This window comes from Coturnix japonica, chromosome 2, assembly GCF_001577835.2.
Source record: "Coturnix japonica isolate 7356 chromosome 2, Coturnix japonica 2.1, whole genome shotgun sequence".
Taxonomy (NCBI): Eukaryota; Metazoa; Chordata; class Aves; order Galliformes; family Phasianidae; genus Coturnix; species Coturnix japonica.
The window spans coordinates 105984567-106007366 of record NC_029517.1 but is presented as its reverse complement, the minus strand read 5'-3'; the positions used below and the strand labels follow the sequence as shown (position 1 = coordinate 106007366).

Below are 22800 nucleotides of genomic sequence, written 5' to 3'. Positions count from 1 at the left end.
TGAATTTATTCTCTGTGTGCCGCTTTTATGTCCTTCTTTTCTCTGGGTCAGTTCAGGCAGCATGGTTTTCAAACTGGTGACAGTGAGCTAAGAAGGATATTATAGATCCTAACCAGTCACAGATTTCTCAGTACAAATGCAGGAGTGTAACAGTGAAATGTTTGGCTAAGGACACTCAGCAGAAGCAGTCCTGGCCTGTCACCATGGATTTTGATGATATAAATAATGCAATATTTGGGTTTTCCATGATCTCCCTAAGTGTTTTTCCACAAAACACCCTCTGTCATAGGGAAGAGCAGACACTTGACACTATTAAAAGTTTGGCCTTACGTGACTTGACTGAGAAAATCTGTAACAAAAGTAGAGAATTGAGGTAGGGCTCAAAATGTTTGTAGTCAGACTTTATCTTTGGACTTTCTTCATCACCGATTGCTGTAGAAGGTTGATACTGAAGGACTCAAGGTGACAACAGCAAGAGAAACAAAAGAGCCCCGCTGTTAGTTATTTTGATCTGATGGATAGTGACTATTTAAATAATGGTGTCCACTTGGATGAAGGGGACAGGCTGAGAATAATGCAGAAATTTATAGGGAGTTGCAAAACTCTTCTGCAGTGGACAACTGAATCCAGTTTCTACCTACAGTGATATTTACTTTTCTCTTAAGAATGTGAATCAGTTCTGATGGATTACATATAGAGAGAAACACAAGCCTCTGATTCATTATGAAGCTGTTTTATGCAACTTGAATGTAAAAAAAAAAAAAAAAAAAGGCAATTGTTGCTGGGAAGAAGGTGCATTTGCATTTGTGTTTTCTTTCCAAATAGAATATTCAGTTCTGTTTATATGCATGTATATATTCAGGGAAAAAAAAAAAAAAAGTGAAAATTGGGTGAAGGAGCCCTGGTTTCCCAAGCAAGCACACATCATTCACGTTATGACTACGGAGCTGCTTTTACTCTCATTTCTGAGTGTTCAGAAGGAAGAAAAGGCATTTTTGCATCAAACGGGAAGGGAAAATGGCTAACAAACCGAAGATCAGATTTTCAAAGATACATAAAGAAGGGAGCCTTCAAAGGGAGTTGGACATCAAAATTCGGTTGGAAAAAAAAGGGGTTTTGCTCTTAAAGTTCCTGCTGCAACATGAGATTGAGGCTCCACACAAAGACATTCAAAGCTCCCTGCTATGTGGCTGTCAGACGACTGGCTATTATAAAGGTTGTCTTAGGTCTAAGTGAATGGAAATCTATCTTAGGGGTTTCAGAAGTAGTGAGTAGTATGATTGCTGGCTAGTTGAATGGAGAAAAATGTTTTTCACCATTTTCTTAATTTGTGTTGTAGGAAAATGTTAAAATAGATAGAAGCTGTAGTAGAAATGGCACGTACTGATGTAGCTTTGGCAGAATTTTTATTATTTTTTTAGATTTTTTTTTTAGAAAATATCAGTTATTTATTGTTTTTATATACTGTAAGGAGCAGAGTTCTGGTGGGGGATGGCCATGAAATAAAATGATCCTCCTGTGGGAGATGCTTGATTTCTGATACCCTATATCCTCATTTCTGGAGTTACTGCCAATTATACATGCTGAAATTTTTGCACATGTTTGTGATGAAAAACTTGATGGTATGAAACTTGTTGCAGTGGTACCTCCACATTCAGATGTGATGAAATAATAGCCCTATAAAGGTGAATCTAATATTTGCATCTGTGGAATGTTAGTATCATGAACTGTTGATACCAGCTTCTTTACTCAGCCTTGGAAGAGCACAGGAGGATGGCTGTGTGTCCAGAGGAAAAGAGTACATCCTGTCAGACTGGTAGAAGTACATGGATTGCTCTAGGGACTAATAATATTCTTCAACCTGCTGCCACTTCTTGAGGATAAAACCTAGATATGCATCACACTGCTTGTTTACGTAGAGGCAAAGGAGTGATTTGGACTACCTTTTCTTCCCTGCTCTTTACCTTTTTTTCTCACTGGCTTCCTTCCAGACTCTTTGTCTTATCTGTGCTTTTGTTCCCTTGCTTCACCAGGAGTCCTCCCGTCTGTTCTGAGCACTTGAAGCATAATGCTCTTTTATTCCTCTTTCTTAGCTTTTTGGCCAGGAAAACAATTTTTCTACTCACTTGTTGGCTCTGGCCAATAACTCTTGTGTAAATCTTGAGTGAGAAGGAGAGTAGCATAAAAAAATATTTGTGTATTTATTGTGTTTTCTGCATCTATGTGCATTTTGTTTTGGAGGCTTCACCATTTTATTCCTTCATAACGTTCTCCTGAAAGAAGGAACCTCTTTTGAATGAAAGGCCTTCAGCAAAACTGATTTCCAGATCCATTTGAGGGAAATAAAATACTCTTCTCCCTACTCCCCATCCGAACAATAAAAGTAGGGACACTTTAATTCTAACATAATTTCTTTATGCAAGTTTCTTGTAAACACATCCATAGCTTGTGCTGTTGTGGACTACAAAAAAGAGCGTGGTGGTGTGAGAACAGCCTCTGAATGTGCTTGAAGGCCAGAGCCCTGCTAACACAGTGGATTTGCACAGGTTGCAGGATGTCAGAAGCTTGTCAAGATACTCAGTGCTTCTCCAAAAACTGTAACTGAATGCATCCACAATTGTGTGATTACACAGCATTAGTTAGAAATATCACGTTTATGGTCAGTAATACAGAAGATAAGACCATCCACCCCATTTTGTTGGTATGTGCTCCAGTGAACTGGTGAAGGACATCTAAGCTGAGTCTCACACCTTAATAGGGTAATGTTTGAAAAGCATTAGTAACGTAAAAGACCTGTGACACTGCAGATGATTTAACATTTCTGTTTGGATCTTGTAGTCCTGGGGGGGTTTTGCTTATCATAGGAGATAAAGAAGCATGAAACTTGGTCACACTTCAGGGTTAGCCATCATCTGGCCCATGGCCAGTGAGTGAAGAAACTTGGAGAGAAGTTCTCGTGCCACCTGGTTTGATTAGACAAGCTAGAAAGGTTCTTGCTACTGCTGAGAGGAGAGGAACACAAGCTGGTGCTGTCCCTCTTTGGGCAAATTTGGCTTTAAGTCTCGCAGCCCCAGCTGAATGTAGAGGATATTATTTCCCATCGATAAAAGGCCCTGCGTGCTTTGTTGTTCTTGCTTCTGTCTTTGTATTTTAGTTAAACAGCTCGTACACCTAAATGACCAAAGAGCCTTGGCTTCTTTTGACACTGTCTTCCCTTGAAGCCTTCCACGTGTTGAAAAGATAGTTGAAGATGTTCTTCTTTGCCATTAACGGCTATAACTGTAATATCATGTGGTCATTACATCTGTCTTTGATTAAAGAGTTCAGATATTTTGCAAACACTGTGCAAATTGCTGCAAGGGTAGGGGAGTTTCAATGTCCAGATTCCCAGTGGAGGATTTAAGAAGAAAAAAAAGAAAAATGAAGTAGTCCATAATATCTCTAAAACGATTGTTTCTAGATAATATGCTGCTTCCACTATCTGACCTGGACAAGGCAGGAAGTATGGTCATTTGGCATAAATTGATGTGTGAATGTTAAGGGATAAGAACATTAGGTTTAGATGGTGTAATCTCCTAAATGTAGTAAATCAAACAGTTTTACCTCACAGCTGTGCTTCTCAGATGAATTATCAGCTTAAATCTTGATTAGATGCTACAAATGATATCAAACCATACAAAATCAAACAAGAGCAAGCACTGGATTCTGCACCTACAATGAATTGACCCCAGATATGTGTACAGATTAGGGGACAAGATGCTGGAGAACAGAGCTGCAGAGAGAGGTCTGGGGGTTCTGATGACGTCAAGCTGTATCCGAGTCAGCCCTGTGACATGGCAGGGGAGGGGCAGGTGAGGATCAGGGAAAGGGTCTGCATCAGAGGGTGGTGGGAATAGAACTGGCTGCCCAGGCAGTGGGCACTGCCCTTTGCTGCTGGAGCTCAAGGAGCATTTAAGCAATGCCCTCTGTCATCGGGTTTAATTTTTGGGTGGTTCTGTGGGGATCCAGGAATTGGACTCAATGACGCTCATGGGTCCTTTTCAACTCAGTATATTTTGCAATATTCTGATAAAAACTTGTCTCTACCAGCTGGTTTTGGTTTTAAGTTTCTGTCTGATTTGTACTGTAATGATGATGCCATTTCTTTGTAAATCCAGTGGTTGTACTGCTAGATGAGTGGGCACAGTGAAGTTAAAGTTCTTTCAGTTGTAAAGCACAATGAAGGAGAAATACAAGGCTCTTGAGGAGCCATGCATGCAGTGAAAGCCGTATGGTAGTCACAGCCAGAATACTGCACAAGTTTTCAAGATTTCTGATATCAGGAGAGGGTAGAGCAGGAAACAGTCTGGGCTTGAACTAGAATGTGCTTCTTTGAGCAGGGACTTTCTTTGCAAACTGAACATAAATTTAGTCTGGAAATTACCTTGTAGTAATTATCGTCTGGTAATTTCCAGACAAATGTGATTCAGGATGAGTCTTCAGATTTGAGAAGCAGCAGCAATATGGATTTATTAGACTTTATGGTCAGAAGCTGGTGATTTGTTACTATGCTAAAAAGAGAGAATAATGTCCTGGATAGAAATTGATATGATTCTTTGTAAGTAGCCTGTAACCCTTCTGTAATTGCTAAGCCTCTTTAAAATTGCAAGATCCATCAGGTTAGAGAGTCAAAGTAAAATTTTTGCACTGTTTTTAGTGGCTAATGATTATCTTGAGTGCTCTTGCTCATTGCCAGTGAAAATGCACAGCAAATGGTGGTCACTGTGTTGAAAAAATAGCATTTTCTTGCTGAGAACTTGCTCTCTCAGATAGTGTTATTACTATGTTCTTAGTATCTGTTGTAATTCCCATGGAAATAAAGAGGAGGCATCACTTTTGGAGTGACCTACATATTAATGCAGTCTGAAAACTGCAATGTTAACACTGATTTAATAGTTCAGCGATGTTCACAGTATTTCTGTTCTGGTTTAACATCTGTATTATTGCAGTTAACACACCATGCCTGGTTTAGTTAAGCAAGCCTTGTATGTATTTTAAATAATCAAAATATTAAACAAAAATAATTTAAAACCTTATTTTTGCATGCTTAAAGGTGCAGTCACTGTAATATATCCATGTGAATTTTGTGTTACAAATGGCTGAACATTAGGCCTCTAAATCCATCATTAAAACAGCCAACATCATGTTCCTTGCAGCAGTCTTTACTGTTTTACATGCCAGCGACTGTGTGACAAGCTGTCAGCTCAAAAAGCCATTACATGGCAAAGAAGTGAACATGAGAGCACTGGTCTGAATTTCTGTTTCTCAGTGTAGGTCAGAAACTGCTGTGTAGTCATTATCAACCACCTCTGTAATAGCGCTGACCAAACTGGGCATGTTGCGCTTGCAGTCTGTGAATGACCTAAGATGAAATACCTTGACAATTGATAGGATGTTGGATCAGCAGTTCTACTATCTCAGAGATTTTATGCTTTTTTTCTCAGGGCTAGTGTGTGTGTTATTGATTATCTGCTAGTCCTGTTTTGTTTTCCTATTATTCTAGTGTGTCGTTTTCTTAGATAGATTCTTTTTAAATCTTATTTTTAGAATCCCATAAATCATTAGAAAATAAGGAGGAAAAAGTGCCTCTCCATCGATACAGATTTTTAAAGTTCTCAGTATAAAACCAAATTCATATTAGTAATTTTAAATAACTGTTAAGTTTTTTGTTTATTCATTTATTTATTTTCAGCAGATAAGGAATATATTTATCCTTGAAATTCTTGTAGATGACTTAGGTATTAGGAAGAAAATCTTTACTGTGATGGTGGTGAGACACTGGAACAGGTTGTCCAGTGAGGTTGTGGATGCGCTCTCCTTGGAAGCATTCAAGGCTAGGGGTTGTGAGCAACCTGGATATGGATGGGGCTGCGAGCAACCTGGTCTAAAGGGAGGTGTCCCTGCCTATAGCAGGGGGTTGGAAGTAGATGAACATAAAGGTCCCTTCCAATCCAAACCATTCTATGATTCTGTCATTTATTATGAGTGGTTTCTGCAGGTGTTGAAACTTAGTGGAAATTACTAAATCAAAGCCTGTCTCTGTAGTGCAAGCCTGATAATTCTGCACTCTTGAAAGTTCTGTTTTAATAATGGAGCAGAAATAGGAATATGTGTTTTGCCCTCTCTAGTTTCTGCCACAATGGAGAATGCTGTTGGATATTATCAGAAAGGAATATTTGCAATGTGTTCAGTCTAAATGAGGCAATATTCCCACACAGGTGTTGTCCCACAAAAGCGTAGGACATGTGGCAGAAATGATATGGTCAGAGAAAAACACTGACAGCTGAAATCCAGAGCACACGTGCAGAGCGTGCTGCATGGCCATACCTATGCTGTGCTGGATCTGTGCATCTCAGACAGCTCTGGGCATCCTCTGAACAGACGTGGATTGCTGAAGCACTGCTGGGATGGAGTAGCAGATTTGTGACCTTGGGAAACCTCTCACAGCTCTCTTCCCCTTGGCTGTGGGGGGAAATATGCTCTGTTGCAAGTCAGATTTTGTCTTGAACAACGCTGTGGCCTTCCTTTGCTGTGGGAGTCCATGTGGAAAATATCTCTGGCTGGTAAACCCAGTCGTTTTATCTCAGTCTTTTGGTATAGCGAGCTTTAATCCTCTTGAAATGGTTTTAAGCTCAGACAGAAGGAAATGCACTGACATTTACAGCCATTTTGATTAAAATGCTTGGGGAATTAAGGGTTTTTCAGTTCCTACCCTCTTTATTCAATTCCCAACCAGCTCCAGCAACAAAGGCCTGTGTAAGGTTGTGGCTATTCTTAAAGAAGACCTGATAGGGCTAATTTATTATGACCCTACAAATAGGTATCCGGGAACAATGTGAACAACCTTTCTTCACTCATTTTTCATATACTTGGGAGGGGAGATAGATGGAACAGTTGTGATGTAGAATCTGAGAACATCTCAGTCAGCAACTAGAATTGGTCCCCATGAAGAAAGCACTGCAGTGGATTTCGTACTTCTTTTCTTCTTCTGTATATTTTCAAAAGTAGCATAATTAGTAAATGACGTTCGGTTATAAGCATTGTCACACTGAGTCAAAAACGGAAATCCCATTTTCAGGAGGTTTTTCTCAAAATACTGTATTTTTACAAGGTTCTGAATTCCAGAAAAGTGGCCAAATAATGCATGTGAAGTAGGCTTTTAAACCAGTGACAGGAGAGGCAGGTGCATCCACTTAGAAAGAAATTATCCTGGAAAACCGTATTTAGAACAAATGGTGCCAAATATGTGTCTCAGTGTTGCCCTTGGACTGTTAGTTTGCAGTTAGCCAAACTTACTGAAAAGAGTTATGTTTTATTTTGTAAGAGGTTGAAGAATTCTTACTCTGATAGAGGAGTTTGGAGAAATCAGATACTGAAGTTTTCCATCCTTTCAGCCCAAGTTAGGCTGTTCTGTCTCATCATTCTTTCTTTTCCTCCTCCACAGCTGTCATCAATTGATAAAAGCATATTTTATTGTTATCTCCAAAGGTATAATTGGATTATGGAAATTAGATAAGGAACACTTGCAAGGTTTTGAGAAAGTTGGATTAACCTATAAAGAATATGTTAGCCAGACTGTAAAATTTTACAATAAACTTCTAGAAAAAAACAAGAGGTAACGTAGATGCAATTCTTGATGACAAACCTTATGGAACTTGCTGCATATTATCTAGTAGTTTCCAACAAATGCCTTGGGGTAGACACTTCAAATATTTTGTTGTATCTGTCTATTAGATTTTCAGTATTTAAGTGTGAAATGGTTGCCAGGTTCATTCTGTGTTGTACTTCTGAGAGATACTCCAATATTAGCACTGCAGTTTGGATGATGAGTGCATCTTCTTGAAAAGAACCTTTTGACCACCACTTCTTACCCCAGATTAGGTAATCTCCTGGAGGGTACTTGGACTCCACCCCTTTTAAAGAGGTGTTCTGTGGAGTGCAGCTAGTGTGATTCAGCAGTGTCTGGGCACTTGCTCCTTGGGAATAGCCTAAACTTACATGAAGTAATCCCTCCTAAATGCCTAAATTGTGATGCTGGACCCTCTTCACCAATCCTTTTGCTTTGTGAGACTGTTAATGTAGATGCAGCAGACTTCTGCTTTTAGTGATCTCTGAGTTAGCATGTGCAAACAAAACATCCTGTGTGAGGGAGAAAAGGAAACAGTGAGTGATTAATAAAAGCTTGAGAGATTGCATATAAATCCTTTGGAAGAGATCAGGTGTAGGAAATGGCCATGAGGAAATAAGAATTTTGTTTGGCAGGGAAAGAAAAGGTCCTTCGTCAGAAGGGGAAGGTTCTGCCTCCCTCTTTCCTTCCAAACCTGGCGCCCAAAGAGCATCTGCTAATGACAGTTGCAGTTCCTAGACAGATAGACATACAAGTTCACACAAGTGGCTTTATGAATCAAATAGCATGCAGTTTATCTTGCTTTTTGTGGATTTATTTTCTGCAGTAGTACTGAACTGCCTCCCTGGAAGGTGAGATGATAGGCACCAGCTCTGTTGTGTGGGAAGCAGTGATTGTGTGTCAACAGGAGCAAAAACAGTGAGATGCTAATAATAATGTCAGCTCTATTGTTTTGTGAAACCTCGGGTAATTTGATGTGCTTGCCATTCCAAAAGCTAGGAATGTAGAATGGATTTGAGAGGTTGCTGAGTTGATGTGATAACATTCTGGGAGAGGGTATGGTGCCTGTCTACATCCACACCAGGTCAGCCCTGCTGTTGGTCCATGTGTTGGAATGCCATCAGTACTGAGATAACACTGCATTAATAGCAAGGGAAATATGCTTATTTTCTTGAGGCTTTAATGAAAACGATGAATCCATACTTGAATATAGAGTAGCAAGAGGAAAGAGAGAATCTCTCCTCATTCTTTCTTATTCTCTGACAGCCACGTTGAGCTTTGAGTGCAAAGGAAATAAAATGTAAAACATTCCACAAAGTATGTTTGTGCTCATTGTTTGTTTGGGGTTTCTGAGTTATTAAAGTGGTTTTCATTTTGCAAGGAGGTATCCACAATGAGGAAAGTGTTTTGCTTTATGAGAAATTCTTATTTTATCTCTGAAAAGTTGTTTGGATGGAGAAAGTTTGGAACAGCCCTCAGAGAACCCAATTTAAAAATTATTTCCTTTTTTTTTTTTTTTTTATGGTCTTATCCAAATTACTGTCTTTCAAGCCTGTAAATGACTATATGACCTGATCTAAACGTAGACCCGTATTGTTGGGTCTGCAGGATTAAGAGGAGTCAGGACAGGTGCAGTGAGTTGCATGGGGACTTCTGGTTTATTACAGTAGTTCTTATTCCTTGCAAAGAGAAATAACCCTTGTGGTCATTTTGTATGTACGTGCAAATCATAGCTACCAGTACTTTGCATTGTTTGTATACACAAATGCACAACATGCAAATTATTGATAACCATGATTTAAACCTTTTGGGCAGATTTCTGTTTCACTGAATTTGTGACTGTAGTGAACGTGTGTGCATGCGTGTGCAAGAATATTAGGCACATATAGAATATATTTTATTTATATTTCTATAGTTAAAACAGAACCAATGAGCAGCAGTGAGATTGCTACTACTACTACTACCACAGACGGGTCTTTAGACAATTTCTCAGGATCAGGTAAGGAACAAACAAAGGTTTAAGCTCAGCAATTTTTCATTCGCTATGTTCTTTCCCTGTGTAATCTAAACCTCTGCATGGCTGCTGGAGAGTTTTTGTACACTTTGCAGCTTACGCTGTTTTCCGTTCATTTTATTCAGGCAGTATGAGGCAGTACGAGCTTTCCTTAAGTAAGCAGCAATACAGCACTGCTTTTATTGATATCCACTGGTGTCTTCACTAGGGAGCTGAGAAGCAGGGATTACTCTTTTTAGTTTTCTATGTGTAAATACACCTGCTTCTGTAATTTGTGATGTAACTGAGGGATGGGTAATATTTAGTTTGTTTTTTAGTTTGTTTATTTATATTATCAAGGCATTCTTTTGTCAGTCTCTTAGTCTTCCTTGAAGTCAAATCCTTCTTAGCTGCTACTACACAGGAGATAAATACTGTTAGAAAATCCTAAAATGTTTCCACAGTTTTGCATACCTATGGATTAACCCTGGTATTTCTAGCACATCATTTTTATGGTGCAAATCAAATGAAAAATGATCATAGGGCTACACTGGCAGAGTAGCAAAATCCAACAGCTTGCCATCAGTTAGGACCTAAATAGCCAGCCCTTTCTTAATCTTGCAGCAGCTTCCATTTTCCATGCGTGCTGCAGCATATGAAAATATCAATCTTTAAAGTAAAAAAATAAATTAAAAAAAAAATTTTTTTTTAGAATATATTATATCTTTGATGAAAGGAAAGGTAGCTCATCTAATAGTAGCTCATTTATCTGTGGAGATCTGGCTCCAGGTGGGACTGTAACCACAGAAAAGAAAAAAAATATCAGGTGTGGAAGGAACAGAAAGAGATTCGCTGCTTTGCTCCACACTTCACAAGGGCTCTGAGAGTGTAAAGATGATGGATTTTCCCTGTAGTTGGCCAGGAAAGGGGTAGCTGGCAAAGGGTAATTATCCATGCCTTGTTTATTTCCAAGTACTTAGCAGTAGGGCCTGTTGTTTCTCTGGCTGTCTGATTTTACAGTAGTCTCATAACCTGCAGCTGACCTCTTCCTGGCAATAGCTTCAAAATCGACTTTGGGATATGGAGAGGAAGTGGCACCCAAATGGTAACCAGAGAGGGAAGCGCTATCTGTGCAGCACTTCTGCAAAGAGCTCTGGGAGCAGAGTGCATGGGCGCATCTGGCACACTCCCGACAGCACCCAAAACACTGCAGGAGTTTCATGGGAATTGACAAAAAGCTCTGTGTTAGCAGTGACCAGTGTGGGGGAACCCTGCAGGGCTGAGCTGCGAGAGTAGAAACTTGCTTAAGCTTAAGTATTTCCCTAAGAACATTTGCATGTTGATGATGTCCTTGTGTAATACTGAGTGTTTTGAAGGTGCTGAGAGTGTTTTAAAAAGCAGGTAACACAGGGTAAAAGAGAAGGAGGTGTAGCATGGTAGTACGTCCTTATGTGTTATGGAATGATTTTTAAAAGGCACGTGCTCTGAAGCTGGCCATGTGTTTTTAATAGAGACATGCATAAAGCTCCTTCATAAAATGTAGGTCTTAAAAATTCTGAAAGTTAATAAATGTTGTACTTGAGATAGCAGTAATCCTTTGAAAATATGAAGGAAAATGTTTCCAATAGGAAATAGATTGTTTGCATTGAAAATGTTGTCTGTGTGCAAGCAAAGAATAAACTATTGGTCAGGAGTTCTACAAAGGAGCAATTTAGTACTTGAAATCGTAATCAAGATTTTACTGTGAAGCATTCCTGTATAGTTGCTGATAAAATATTATTTTCTACCAAAGATATCGATGATATTTGAATTTAATTAAAATCTTGTTAATACTCTGAAATTCTATTAGGAAAAATAATATTTACCTTTGGTGTGTATATTTACACTTCTGTGTGCTTTCTTTTCTCCTTGGTGCAGCAATTGGAAGCAGTGGTTTCAGCCCAAGACAAACACACCAGTTCTCCCCACCACAGATTTACCCTTCCAAGTATGATATCTTTTAAAAATAATAATAGTAGTAGTAATAATAATAACTGAAAAAGGCAGATTTTAACCTCATTTAAAATAATAATTGGATCCATCTGTTAAGTCATAATTTAAACCACAGCAGCTTCTAGGAAAAAAAATATATATATTTCTTTAAAGCTAAGAATGTATTTGAAAAATATTTGGAAAGTTCTTGTTTTACTTATTCTTTTATTACTGATTTATTATTGTTGTTTTGTCTCTATCTTAGAGTTTCTTTTGCCTAGCGCAGCCTATGATTAAGTGGTAATGAAGAGTAGCAGGATTATAATACGGCTAAAAATAAGTACACGTATGTCAGTCTAATGCAGTCTGTCCTATTTTCTGTCATTTGTAATCAATAGCAGACCATACCCACATATTCTTCCCACCCCTTCTTCGCAAACGATGGCTGCATATGGGCAGACGCAGTTTACAACAGGGATGCAACAAGCTACAGCTTACGCCACCTACCCACAGCCCGGCCAGCCCTATGGAATCCCTTCATATGGTAAGAAACCACATTGCTGTGCTTTTATTCCCAAGGTGAAAGGCTTTTTGAGCAGGATTAAATGACTGTATCAGTGCTTAGTGGGACAGCCATGCTCTTGAGTGCATCTTGTCGAAGAGTGGTAATTTCCCTGTTGGAATCAGTGCAGCTTAATTTATGTATTAAAGAGCTAAGAAGTTACTCAAGAGTATATCTGTATTTTGAGATGAAGGAGAGATTCATAAGGTTTTTAGTGGAGATATGAAAATACAGCACTGAAGCAGGGAGATGTGGGGACTTCCATTACACAGGCACAGCTCCTGGTAACTTGTTGAGGAGTTGTGCTCTCCAGAAATGTAATAGGGGAAGCTGGTAAATAAAGGTCTGGGTTTTGGCTGTTGCACATTACTGGAACCCAAACGAGTCAGTGATTTCTGTCAGGGGAAGCACTGATTCAAAAAGACCCCTACCAGAAATCTCCCTTTCATTATCGCTGTTGGAGGTGAAAATTGAGGTGATTTGCCACCAGAACTTTGTCTGCCTGATGAAGAAGATAGAACTAAGTAGCAAACATTTCCTCCCCCCTCACCTCTCCCACCCCAAAATTAATTTAAAAACAAGCTGCTGCGGGTGAGACCATTTTGTTGCCAGACTGTCTGCTGGCAGACCACATAGCAGTTCAGCAGCAAAGATGCATTATTAGAAAATAGGTCTTACATTGCTCTTGGGGAATATATTGAAAATATATGATCCACATGCTTTTAGTGGTGCATTTTGTAAAAATACATTCAGGTAATACAGGTTTTATACCAAGAGGAAAGAACTTATAGGGCAAGCTGTGCCCCATAAAATTATTAAAATTTTTCAGTGGAAGGCTGGTGAATCTTTCATCTTGAAATCTGCAACCAGGTCTTAAGTAAATCCTGTGTGAGACTGTTGTGGACTAGAGGTGCAAGTAGAAGATTATTTTCATTCTTGAAAAGTATTGAAAATGTATTTCATTAGTATATCATCAGTGATTATGATCCAAAGAAGCACTTTTTCCTGTGGTTCGAATCTTGATTACTTAATGCCAAACCCAGTTCATAAACGTAAGTTGGATGCTTCAGTTTCAGCACCATGTATTTTAAACTTATACTGATGATATTAAACAAACAACAAAATCAAACAACACTCCCCTCCCCCACTCCACATACTTTCAAGGCTAAGGAGCTGGGTAGTCTTCCTTCTGCTAAGAAGAAAAGCTTGTGTTCCTGCTGAGAGTTTGTCTGCTATTTGCAGCTGGATCAGGTGGTGTGATAACAGATGACCCCTTTCCCCACTGCGTTTTCCTTGATGTGTTTCTCTTTTGCACACCTCGTATTTGTACTTGGTTATCCATGGTGGCTTGGGCAGCCCAAACAATGACCTTTTTGGTTTTGGATCATTCCTCTGGATGAAATCCTGACCTCTCTGAAGCCAACTGTAAAACTCCTCCTGACTTCAGCAGTACCATCATTTCACAACTTGAGTTGAGCTGTCTTACTGTCGTCGCAGCTATAATTGAGAGTTGCTTTACTTGGCAGCTGCTCCCTAGGGGTTAACATGCCTGCCTGCTCTTCTGTTTTGTTTTGGGTTTTTATTGCGCATCCCCTGTGCCTAGGGCTTTGGATAATTTTATCTTAATGTTTTACATTGAAGAGCTGCTTTTACCACTAAAACCTCCAGCTCCTGAGCCAAGTGAGCTTTGATGCTCTTTTCAGACAGTGTCTCCTGACTGGGGTGAAGATTCTTGCTTGATATACTTGCTCCACTAGCAGAAATATTTAACAGCAAATAACTTTAGCAAAGTTTTGGGAGCTAAGACCAGAGCTTTGCATATTCGAGGCACATTGTATAACCCTTGCTCCCAGAATAAATGACATGAAGAACCCTGGGATGCTGATTTGCAGCAGGCAAGAACTGAAGCCTCATTTGAGGCCAAAATTCTCCTCTTGGCTCTGCAGCATGGATCATGTATCCTATGCTCTGCCTTTCTTTCTTCCAGCTAGAGAATTTCCAGCAGGTATAAAGAAAGGAGACTTTTGACAGATGTGAAAAACTTTGGGTTGCAGTGGGGGGATTCTCTGCTTTTATTTCTTAGCACTGGGACTTACAGGGGGGAAAAGTGTTCACAAATTCATATGCCAGTGCCCTTCCCCCCAAGCTTTTCTCTTAAGAGCAGAATTTGGGAAGGTGCTGCCTTGAATACACCTCTACTTGGGGCATTTTTCCACTCCCACATCTCCACCATGGTGCAGCCCTGAAGGCAGGAAGGGGGGTGGAGGAATGCCAGTGACAGCTGCCTCCCGCCACTCCTGGCTCTGGTTCATCTGCAAAGCCACTGAGGAGGTTGGAGAATTTCCTGAGGCTCCCTCCTCCCGCATGCCCTTGTACCAGCATTTAGCAAAGGCCCCACTTAACAGAAGTTCCCTTTTTTTTCTTTTTTTACTGTCCCTTGCGGGACTCAGACTATGGAGAAGGGAGCAACAGGGTTTAGTGAGTGGAAGCCTGGGTGACAGAAGATGAGAAGAGAAGGTCTCAGAAGACGAAAGGCTCTTCATAGCATGGAGGTTTGCAAAAGGGCATGGCAGCGCCAAGCTGTCTTCACTCAAGTGGCGTGCTCGAGCCACTGCCTTTGATCACCTCCTCCTGCTTTGTCTGAGACTGGGAGTTGAATCAGGCTGCTAAAGAGAGAAGTCTAGAAATATAATGCTTTGCTTAGTTAAACTTTCTCTATGTAGTATTTAATCAGTGTTTCAGAAGTCCTTAAACACACAGATCGTTGATACCAAGGCATCTGTAGCAGGAGTTTCCTCTTGGAAAAGAGGTGTCAGATTCGTCATTGGGATTGTTTATTTGTAATGTGAAACAGAGGAAGCAAGCATCAGGGGAAAACAAGCAAACAGGGTTAGTCTGGCAGCTAACGAGTGTCGCAGAAGGAATTAAGGATAATTAATGGCACTAGCTGAGAAGTAATGATTCAAATGACAGGGAAATATCTTTCCATTTGTACATATGGGGGATGATGTTTTGCAAACACCTCTGCTTCTCAGTTCTTCTCCACCTTCAAACATTGTTGATTGTTACTATTTTATTTTATTTTTTTAAGTTTTGCACCAGGAAATGGGCTTAGATTGAGAGTCATTTTCAAAAGAGTGTTACTAATTCTCACTTAGTTAATTCAGTTGAAATAACTGTGGCTTTTGAGCAATGGAGTATCACTGAATGCCATAGCGAAATGTAAGAGTATTGTATTACTTTTCCTTTGCTTTGGCTATAATTATTTTTAAATGGTAGTTCATGTCAGGACAACCTTCTAATTAAAACTAAGAGACAGGAGCTGAATTGTGTGCGTTTCCTGGGTATTTCATTTGCTGATATTTACTTGCATGTTACCATACAAATCTGTGCAAGAATCGCTGAAGTTGGGAGGCAAGTTATTCCTTTAATTGAATTTTGGATTCTTTTATTACTAAATTTGGTAATGAGAAGGTGTGTAGTGGATTTCCCTGTCAGAGCAGATAATGACTCTCTGTTGTTTTTTTCCCAGTTTGGGAGATTACTTCAGGAATATTTCCTGTCTGTTAGGTGTTTATTTGTTAAAAGACCGACCACATTCTGTAGTGTTTAATTAGCTTTGAAAATCCACGTTGTACTTTATGCTGCTTGCTTTCTTTATCCACTGTTTAAAGGGTGCTTAATTCCTTAGATTGCACTTGAAGCCATGTAGTTTTCATGTAGGAATATTCTCTAGTGCAAATCTCAGATATGTCAATAAGTGGGCGGATAACAGGAGAGCTTGGCTATGCTATGGTTCATTAAAATCATATAAAGTTGCTAATCTGCCTCTGTGAAATATCATGAATATATGGAAAAGCTAGCCTCTGGCAGGAAAGGAGAAAAGGAATAATGAAGCTTCCTGTTCATGTATAAATTTCTTTTGCAGTTATTGGAAACACAGTTTCAAATTTAACATCTCCCTGGTGAACTTCAGTTTTATGTGTTCTTTTAAACTGCCCCTACCCTTTTCATTTGTGCATACTCTCCCTGCTCTTTCTTTCATGCATGCAACAGTGGGAATGTGTTAAAAATGCTATCAGTTAAGTGGTTGTATTATCCATCCCTGTTTGAATATGAACAAATAGATTTGCTGTCACTAACTGATTTAGGTGCATTGTGGGCAGGCATCAAGACAGAAGGTGGATTGTCACAGTCTCAATCACCCGGACAGACAGGATTTCTAAGCTACGGTGCCAGCTTTAGCACACCTCAACCTGGACAGGCTCCCTATAGCTACCAGATGCAAGGTTTGTATAAATAGATACTTCTATTAATTGGATGCAGCAAATGCTATAGTGTTTTGTTTTGTTTTGTTCCTTGTTTCTTTACATTTTTTGGATAAAAATTAATGTTTCCTTGAGCATTTACCTCTGTTCTTTTTGCAGTTGGAGCTGGAGTGATGATTGGCTTTGCTGAGAGCAGCAACAAGCCAGCTCTCAGCAGTTTGGAAGATCCTTCACTTAGTGACTTCATTAATTTTTAAATGGCGAAGTGTTGTAGTGTTACTACAGTAAAAATGCTATCTCTGAATAGCAGTAGTTGAAGAAATAGTGGATGTGACAAAGTGAGTGCTGGAAAACGTGTCAGGATTATGAATTTAGGAAGTGCCAGATATAATTCGACACCTGAGTGTGTTCAGGGAGGGAAAAGAAGATAAAAATACCTACTGCAGCTGTGGAGGTAGCTAAGTAATGATTGAAGTCTTTTTCTTTGAAGTCTATTTAAAAGCTGTAAGTCTTTGTACGTGTGGGCTATTATTATCAATTATATTTTGTAGCCTTACTTGCCCATTTAGTTCACTTAATATCTCTGCAGTTTGTTCCCCCACCCCGACTCACTTTTCTGTTACCGTATTGGGAAACCTCTTGATGTGCCTGACTCTGGATCTTCACCACATTGAGGAATATTTTTTATTTTTGGTAATTATTATTATTTACAAGTAACTATTTTTGGGATATTTGCATCATGGCTTTTTACTCCTGAATGTGACAGTTGAAATCAGCTGCCATTGCAGGTTTTGGCTTTGCTGTAATAAGTATTCTGCATATCACTGACAGAACTGGACCACGTTTTTTAAGTTTAGCTACTCTCTTCAGTATTGTGCACCTTTCAAACTTCATGCCGTCATGTAAACACTCCCTGAAATATACATCTTCAGGTAGTCGTGCATTCAGAGACCACATGACTTAGGTTTTGCTTTTGTTCCCTGGCTTTAAGGTTATATTGATCTAGTCCTTTGATCAGACAGGGGTTGTTGGGTTTTTTGTTTATTTGTGTTTTCTCGGTCCTCTTTTGAACTGTTTGTTTGGTAGCTCAGTGGGGCAGAAGCAACCGTCTTAAATCTGAAGCATTTCTTATTTATAGTGTTCTCTGGAAGGATGGTATGAGATGAGCGTGCTAACTTTCCTCTACACACTGATTAGGAGTGAACTTTTACTCATATGAGTAGGTATATCCATAACCAGGTCACTGTTTTTGCTTCCTGCAGATAGCCTCACTATTTTAAGCAAAACAAAACACCTCTTTGTGAGAGCTCAGAATGCTTGCCAGCAGCTATGAAGAACTGCTGCATAGACATTCCAGCTTTTAAGAAACTGATAATTCATGGTCACTAGGAAATACAGTTATTGAAAAATCATGTCTCTGTTACCTATAATTTCTATTGCAGTACTGACTTCCTGCCACAGTCATGTGTTGGGTTCCTGTTGTGCTAACTTTATATAGAAAAATGAAAATAGAGTTCCCATATAAGTTGGAGACTTAAGTAAAACATACAGGCTAGCAGGTCATAATATAGCAATAAAGCTGACGCTACTCAGGCAAAATAAATAGTCATCACCCCATGTTGGTTATCTGACAACTCTGAAGGATTATTTTGTAGGATACAGAGCAGAGGGATGTCAATAAAATGGGATTTTAGGGAGGACAATGAAGTGGTTTTACAGATGTCTGTGGGAAGCTCATTTGTTGGAGGAAGGGGGGAGCAGCGTGGGTTAACATGAAGGACTGCTTGTTGGAAAATCTTAACAGTAAGCAGTGAATTCTGGCAGTAGTAGAGCAAAACTAGGACTCAGTCAGTGAACTACATGGAAATATGTCACAAAGGGTGTTGCTTTGCTTTATGCAATATGCAAAATTTGTGTAAGAACAAAATTGTCAAGGTCATAAAAGAGTGGTGGTTGTCAAGAGATAGAACATTAAAATTTTGGAAAGCATTTCAGCTGTATATATTGAAAGGCCGGGATCTAAAACTATTTTGCCACAGAAATGTATTAAAGATGACCTGATTGTAAAGCTCTAAAGGGGGGAGGGACAAGACAGTATTGTTTACAGGGCTGAGGGAGGAGATGGACTGAGTTTGGGTCCTTCTCCAGCCAGGCTGTGCTTGGGCTGCACATGCGTAGGAGGCAACAGATGGCTGGGAGCTTGGTCTGGGAAGAAGAGCCACAGGTTGGAGTGGGAGAGTCTGGGAGTTAATGAGTGCGTGTCTGTTCTGCCGTGCTTGGATAGAGAAAGACTAGTTCCCTGCAGAAACCTTACAGAAGCCTTCCATAAGAGTGGAAATAAAGAGTAGGTTTGAAATGCATATTGATAGAAGTATTAGAAGCTCAGGATGAAAAAAAATCTCACTGCTAGCTAGATCTTTCTTGCTACTAAATGTTGGCAGTATGTATCTTTGCTATACATTTGAATATATGCTTTTAAAATATTTTCATTAGGATGACTTTTGTATTTCAAATCACTTTAAATTGATTTTATTCTTCCTTTTGATTGACCAGATGTTAAAAGTAAACAGGAACATTTGTTTCCCTTTCCTTATTTAGTTTTGGATGGAGAACTTATTCATAGTTGCAACTGTTATGTAAGAGTAGGATTGATTCTCTTGACAGAATACTGGGGTATTGCTACTGCTGTTTTGGTTGTTTATGCAGAAACCTCCAGAGAGGGAAATGAGTTTATTCTCGCTTTTCCCTCAAGCAGTCTATGGGCAGGCTGCAATCCTCAGCCTTGTCATAGTCTGCCATAGCCGTTCTTCATCTCCTGTATGTGGCTGCTGAGCTGCTAAATGAAGATAATGGATCCCACAACCTCCTTCATAAACAAGTGTTACATGACAGTGCGCTTGAGGCCCTGCTGGCATCCTTGCCTGCGGTAAATGGGATTTCCTAGCAGCCTAGGAGTTACTCTGTTTGTGCTCCCTGGTTGGGGATACCTCACACTTGAAAGCTTTGGAGTTATTCTAGTTTGTCTCCCTGGGGCAGATGTCTCCCCGAAACGTCACAGTGCTGCATGGCAGTACGTGTGCGGCCAATTAAACCCAGTGCTTTGCCTGACCCTGCTAAAATTACAGCATGATTAGTCACTGAACAATAGCAGGAGGAGAGACTGCCAACTTATAAAACCGACAAGGAAATTCGCTGTGTGCGACTCCCTCACTAAGGTTATTCTGGTAATTGGGTTTTTGTTCATTGGGTGTTTATCATCCTTGTAGTGGGTATGAGAAGGGAGAGGGTGAGGAGAGCGCCTATGCTGTTCTGCCTGCCTGTCTGTGCCCCTACCCCTATGTTAATGAATTTGTTCCTTAAGCTATTTTTCATACAGTTTGCTTCATAGATGTTGAAAGACCACTTATACATGACTAATGGCTGCGGAAATGGGCCACTCTTTCTATATTGTCACGGTTTCGAGGGTTGCTCAGTGAAAATAAATGGAACAGAAAGGTGTTGGAGGAAAGACCAAGGAAGAGAGTTGTCTTATTGAGTATCCTCTGCTGTGATAACAATCCAGGGTTTATCATAAACTGAAGTAGCCTATTGCTGGTGGGTGCTGAACCAGTGATGAGCATCAGCACTGTTTTATTTATGACAACTGTGGTCTCTCAGACTGTACTAACCAATTGGTTTGGGAGTTCATCCATAAAAAGTAAAAGTTATGGTATTTGGTTATTATTATACAGTATAAAAATATTGTGCTGGATGGCTAAGCAGTTACTAGGACAACAAGGGGGAGTTTGCCAAAGATTTTTAAACACTGTAAGCAAACGGAAGAAACCTTGAGCTTAAATAGCCCATCTGGCCGTCCTTGGCTTTCCCAAGAGACCTGTGCTAAACTTCTGCTGCATATATTGTACCCTGATGATCGACGTAGCCCATGGCAAAGAGACCAAGCTAGGAAAGCAAATGGACCTTGCAGGAAATACCCAGGGGAGTTGTGCATCCTGCCTGCAGCAGCACAGGGTAGTGCCTGCCCACAGCCATCACACTGGGCCCAGCAGGGCCGGCAGCCTTCTGACGCTGCCTGGACTTCCCAGCTTTCATGTAGGCCCTCGCCCTTGGCCAAATAGACCTTTGACCTGCAGCTGACAGCTTTTATCACGTTTTAAAGCTGTGTAGTTGACCAGCTTACCTCAGTAAATCTTGCGTGTTTTGTGGAGGTTCTTATTTTTGCATTTTTCCACCTAGTGCAGAGGTAACAGCTCTATGCCATACTGTGGCTGGATATTTAGAAGACAAAAAGCAAAATTGAGCTATTTTAGAAGCAGCTTAAGGCCGGTATTTCTGGGTGGCCCATGAAGCTGTTTCTGTGAAACCTGCTTCGTGTTTGTTACGGTCTAGGAGACCCCCACCCCTCCTCCATAGAAGCCAGCACTGACCATAAGATGAAAGGGAGAGATCTGTGTGTTAGGATGTGTGCGTCTTTGTCTGAGGGCAGAGATGCTGACTGCCATGAAATTACTTTTCTCATTTGCTCTTGCAAATTATTTGCCAAATATTCTGCAGAAAGAGTATATATTAATCCCTCCAAAAGTTTTTCTTCTTGTTCTTCTTTTTTATTTTCCTCTTTTTTCTTACAACTGTAGAGGGCTTTTTATATCTTTTCAAGAGTGGTTCAAACTGCACACTATAAAACTGGTGTTTGAGTGCATTACTGCGTCACTCAGAAGTAACTGCAGGAATAAAAGAGATGTGGTAACTTACATTCTTCCAGCCAAAACACTCTTAGAAATAAAATAGCTTTTCAAAGTTCTGCAATTTAAAATATTTTTCAGCTGTATTTTGGCTCTGGGGTTTGTTATAATAAAAAAAAATAACATCTGTTTTCCAATTTTAAATTAAATTTAAAACAACATGTTTTTCTCATTAGTACTGTTTATCTGTGCTATCTGCTAAACTTGGATGTCAACTCTTCTGCTGAAGTAATCTGATTTTAGTTCACAGGATTGGTAGCATCTATCAACAACTTCAGAGCTTTAGTGCGCGCAGCAGATACAACAGAAAATGTTTACAGTCATTATCTCACATTAGATTTACACTTTGTTTTTTACTCTCACTGCTGTTGGACGTACTTCTCATTTCCAGGACTTAAATATTGTACTGTTTTACTACCTTTTGCAGCAGCAACATTTAAATACTTTTTCCTTCTGACTTGTCGTAGCGAGGATACCTGTCTGTGTCTCTAGGGGTTGTGCTAAGCGTGCAGCCCTGCCTGCATTTCTTACTGTTTGGATTTGCAGGAATTGTTGCTTTTTCTAATTGGTTGTGTAAGATGTAGTTTTTGAATTGTCTTGGGCACAGCAATGCATCTATACACCTGGGTCCTTGTTGTTTTTCATCCCTGCTAGCCTCCTTTACTCACCTGCATTGTTTCCTTCCAAGATCTCAGTATACTCTAAGGCAGGTTTCAGTGGTGAGGGAGGCTGCAAACAGCTTGTGCACTTTGATGTGAGTTCCTTGCACACTGGTGCTCTCCTGCTGTACGAGTTCAATAGGTTGCCTCATTATGAACTTTCTGGTGGCTTATGGAGCTTCTCTGTGCATCCATATGTCTCAGCTGGTGGCTATGTCACTGCCGGGTTATAACCAGCAAGAGCAAAACAGCTGAAAGGGGGTTGCTGCCCTTTTAGTGGAACTGCTTCTCAGGTTAGGTATTAAACAAGAGACCCATCTGTCTATATTTGGTGACTCAGAAGGGGGACCTGAGGGGAGGAGGAAGGTGAAGGCAGTAATTCAGTCTCTGGGCTAAATTCAATCTTCAGTCACTCCTCTATGAGAGGTACTTTTTTCCCCTGTGTCGTGCCTGATAGACTCTATCAAAAAAGTAGGTTTGCAGCCCAAGGCTGTCTATCATCGATTAGTGAATTCTAATGGCTTGACGGGCAGGCTGAGCTGTTTCAAGAAGGGTGTTAGGGCTTTTTTTTATTCCTTTAAGGCACTGAGGATTAGGGATAAGAGAAGACTCCATACTCAAGACAGCAAGCAAAACTGAGCCCAGGGGATTCAGTGGGGGCTTGCAGTTACTGTTCAACAAAAGTGATATGGAATATATCGGATACCCTGATTACTTTCACAAGTTATCAATCTGAGGTGGCTCTGGGTTCCTGTCAGAATTTAAAGTTTCCATCAAAGAAGGTTTTTTTTTTTGTTTTTTTTTTTTAATTTCAGTAATAAAATGTAGGGTATACGAACAATGAGTTATCACTTTCTCTCTATTAACATGTTACAGAGCTGATGACAACCAAATCGGTCAGCATATGGGAAGTATTACAAATATGCCATAGCCTTATGA

At 39.9% G+C, this 22800-nt stretch overlaps 1 protein-coding gene across 11 annotated transcripts in view; it reads left to right on the top strand.

The window, feature by feature from the left end:
* Positions 1-22800, top strand: part of EYA1 (EYA transcriptional coactivator and phosphatase 1) — an 85244-nt gene that overhangs the window by 9863 nt on the left and 52581 nt on the right. For 4 of the 11 annotated variants that reach the window (XM_032442755.1, XM_015855762.2, XM_015855759.2 and 1 more), the window contains 4 exons: positions 9582-9665; positions 11577-11646; positions 12029-12174; positions 16359-16481. In XM_032442755.1, the coding sequence (XP_032298646.1) occupies positions 9582-9665; positions 11577-11646; positions 12029-12174; positions 16359-16481 (423 nt within the window). Of the gene's footprint in view, positions 1-9581; positions 9666-11576; positions 11647-12028; positions 12175-16343; positions 16482-22800 lie in introns of all 11 variants that reach the window. The other 7 variants (XM_032442754.1, XM_015855755.2, XM_015855760.2 and 4 more) reach the window with 3 other exon arrangements.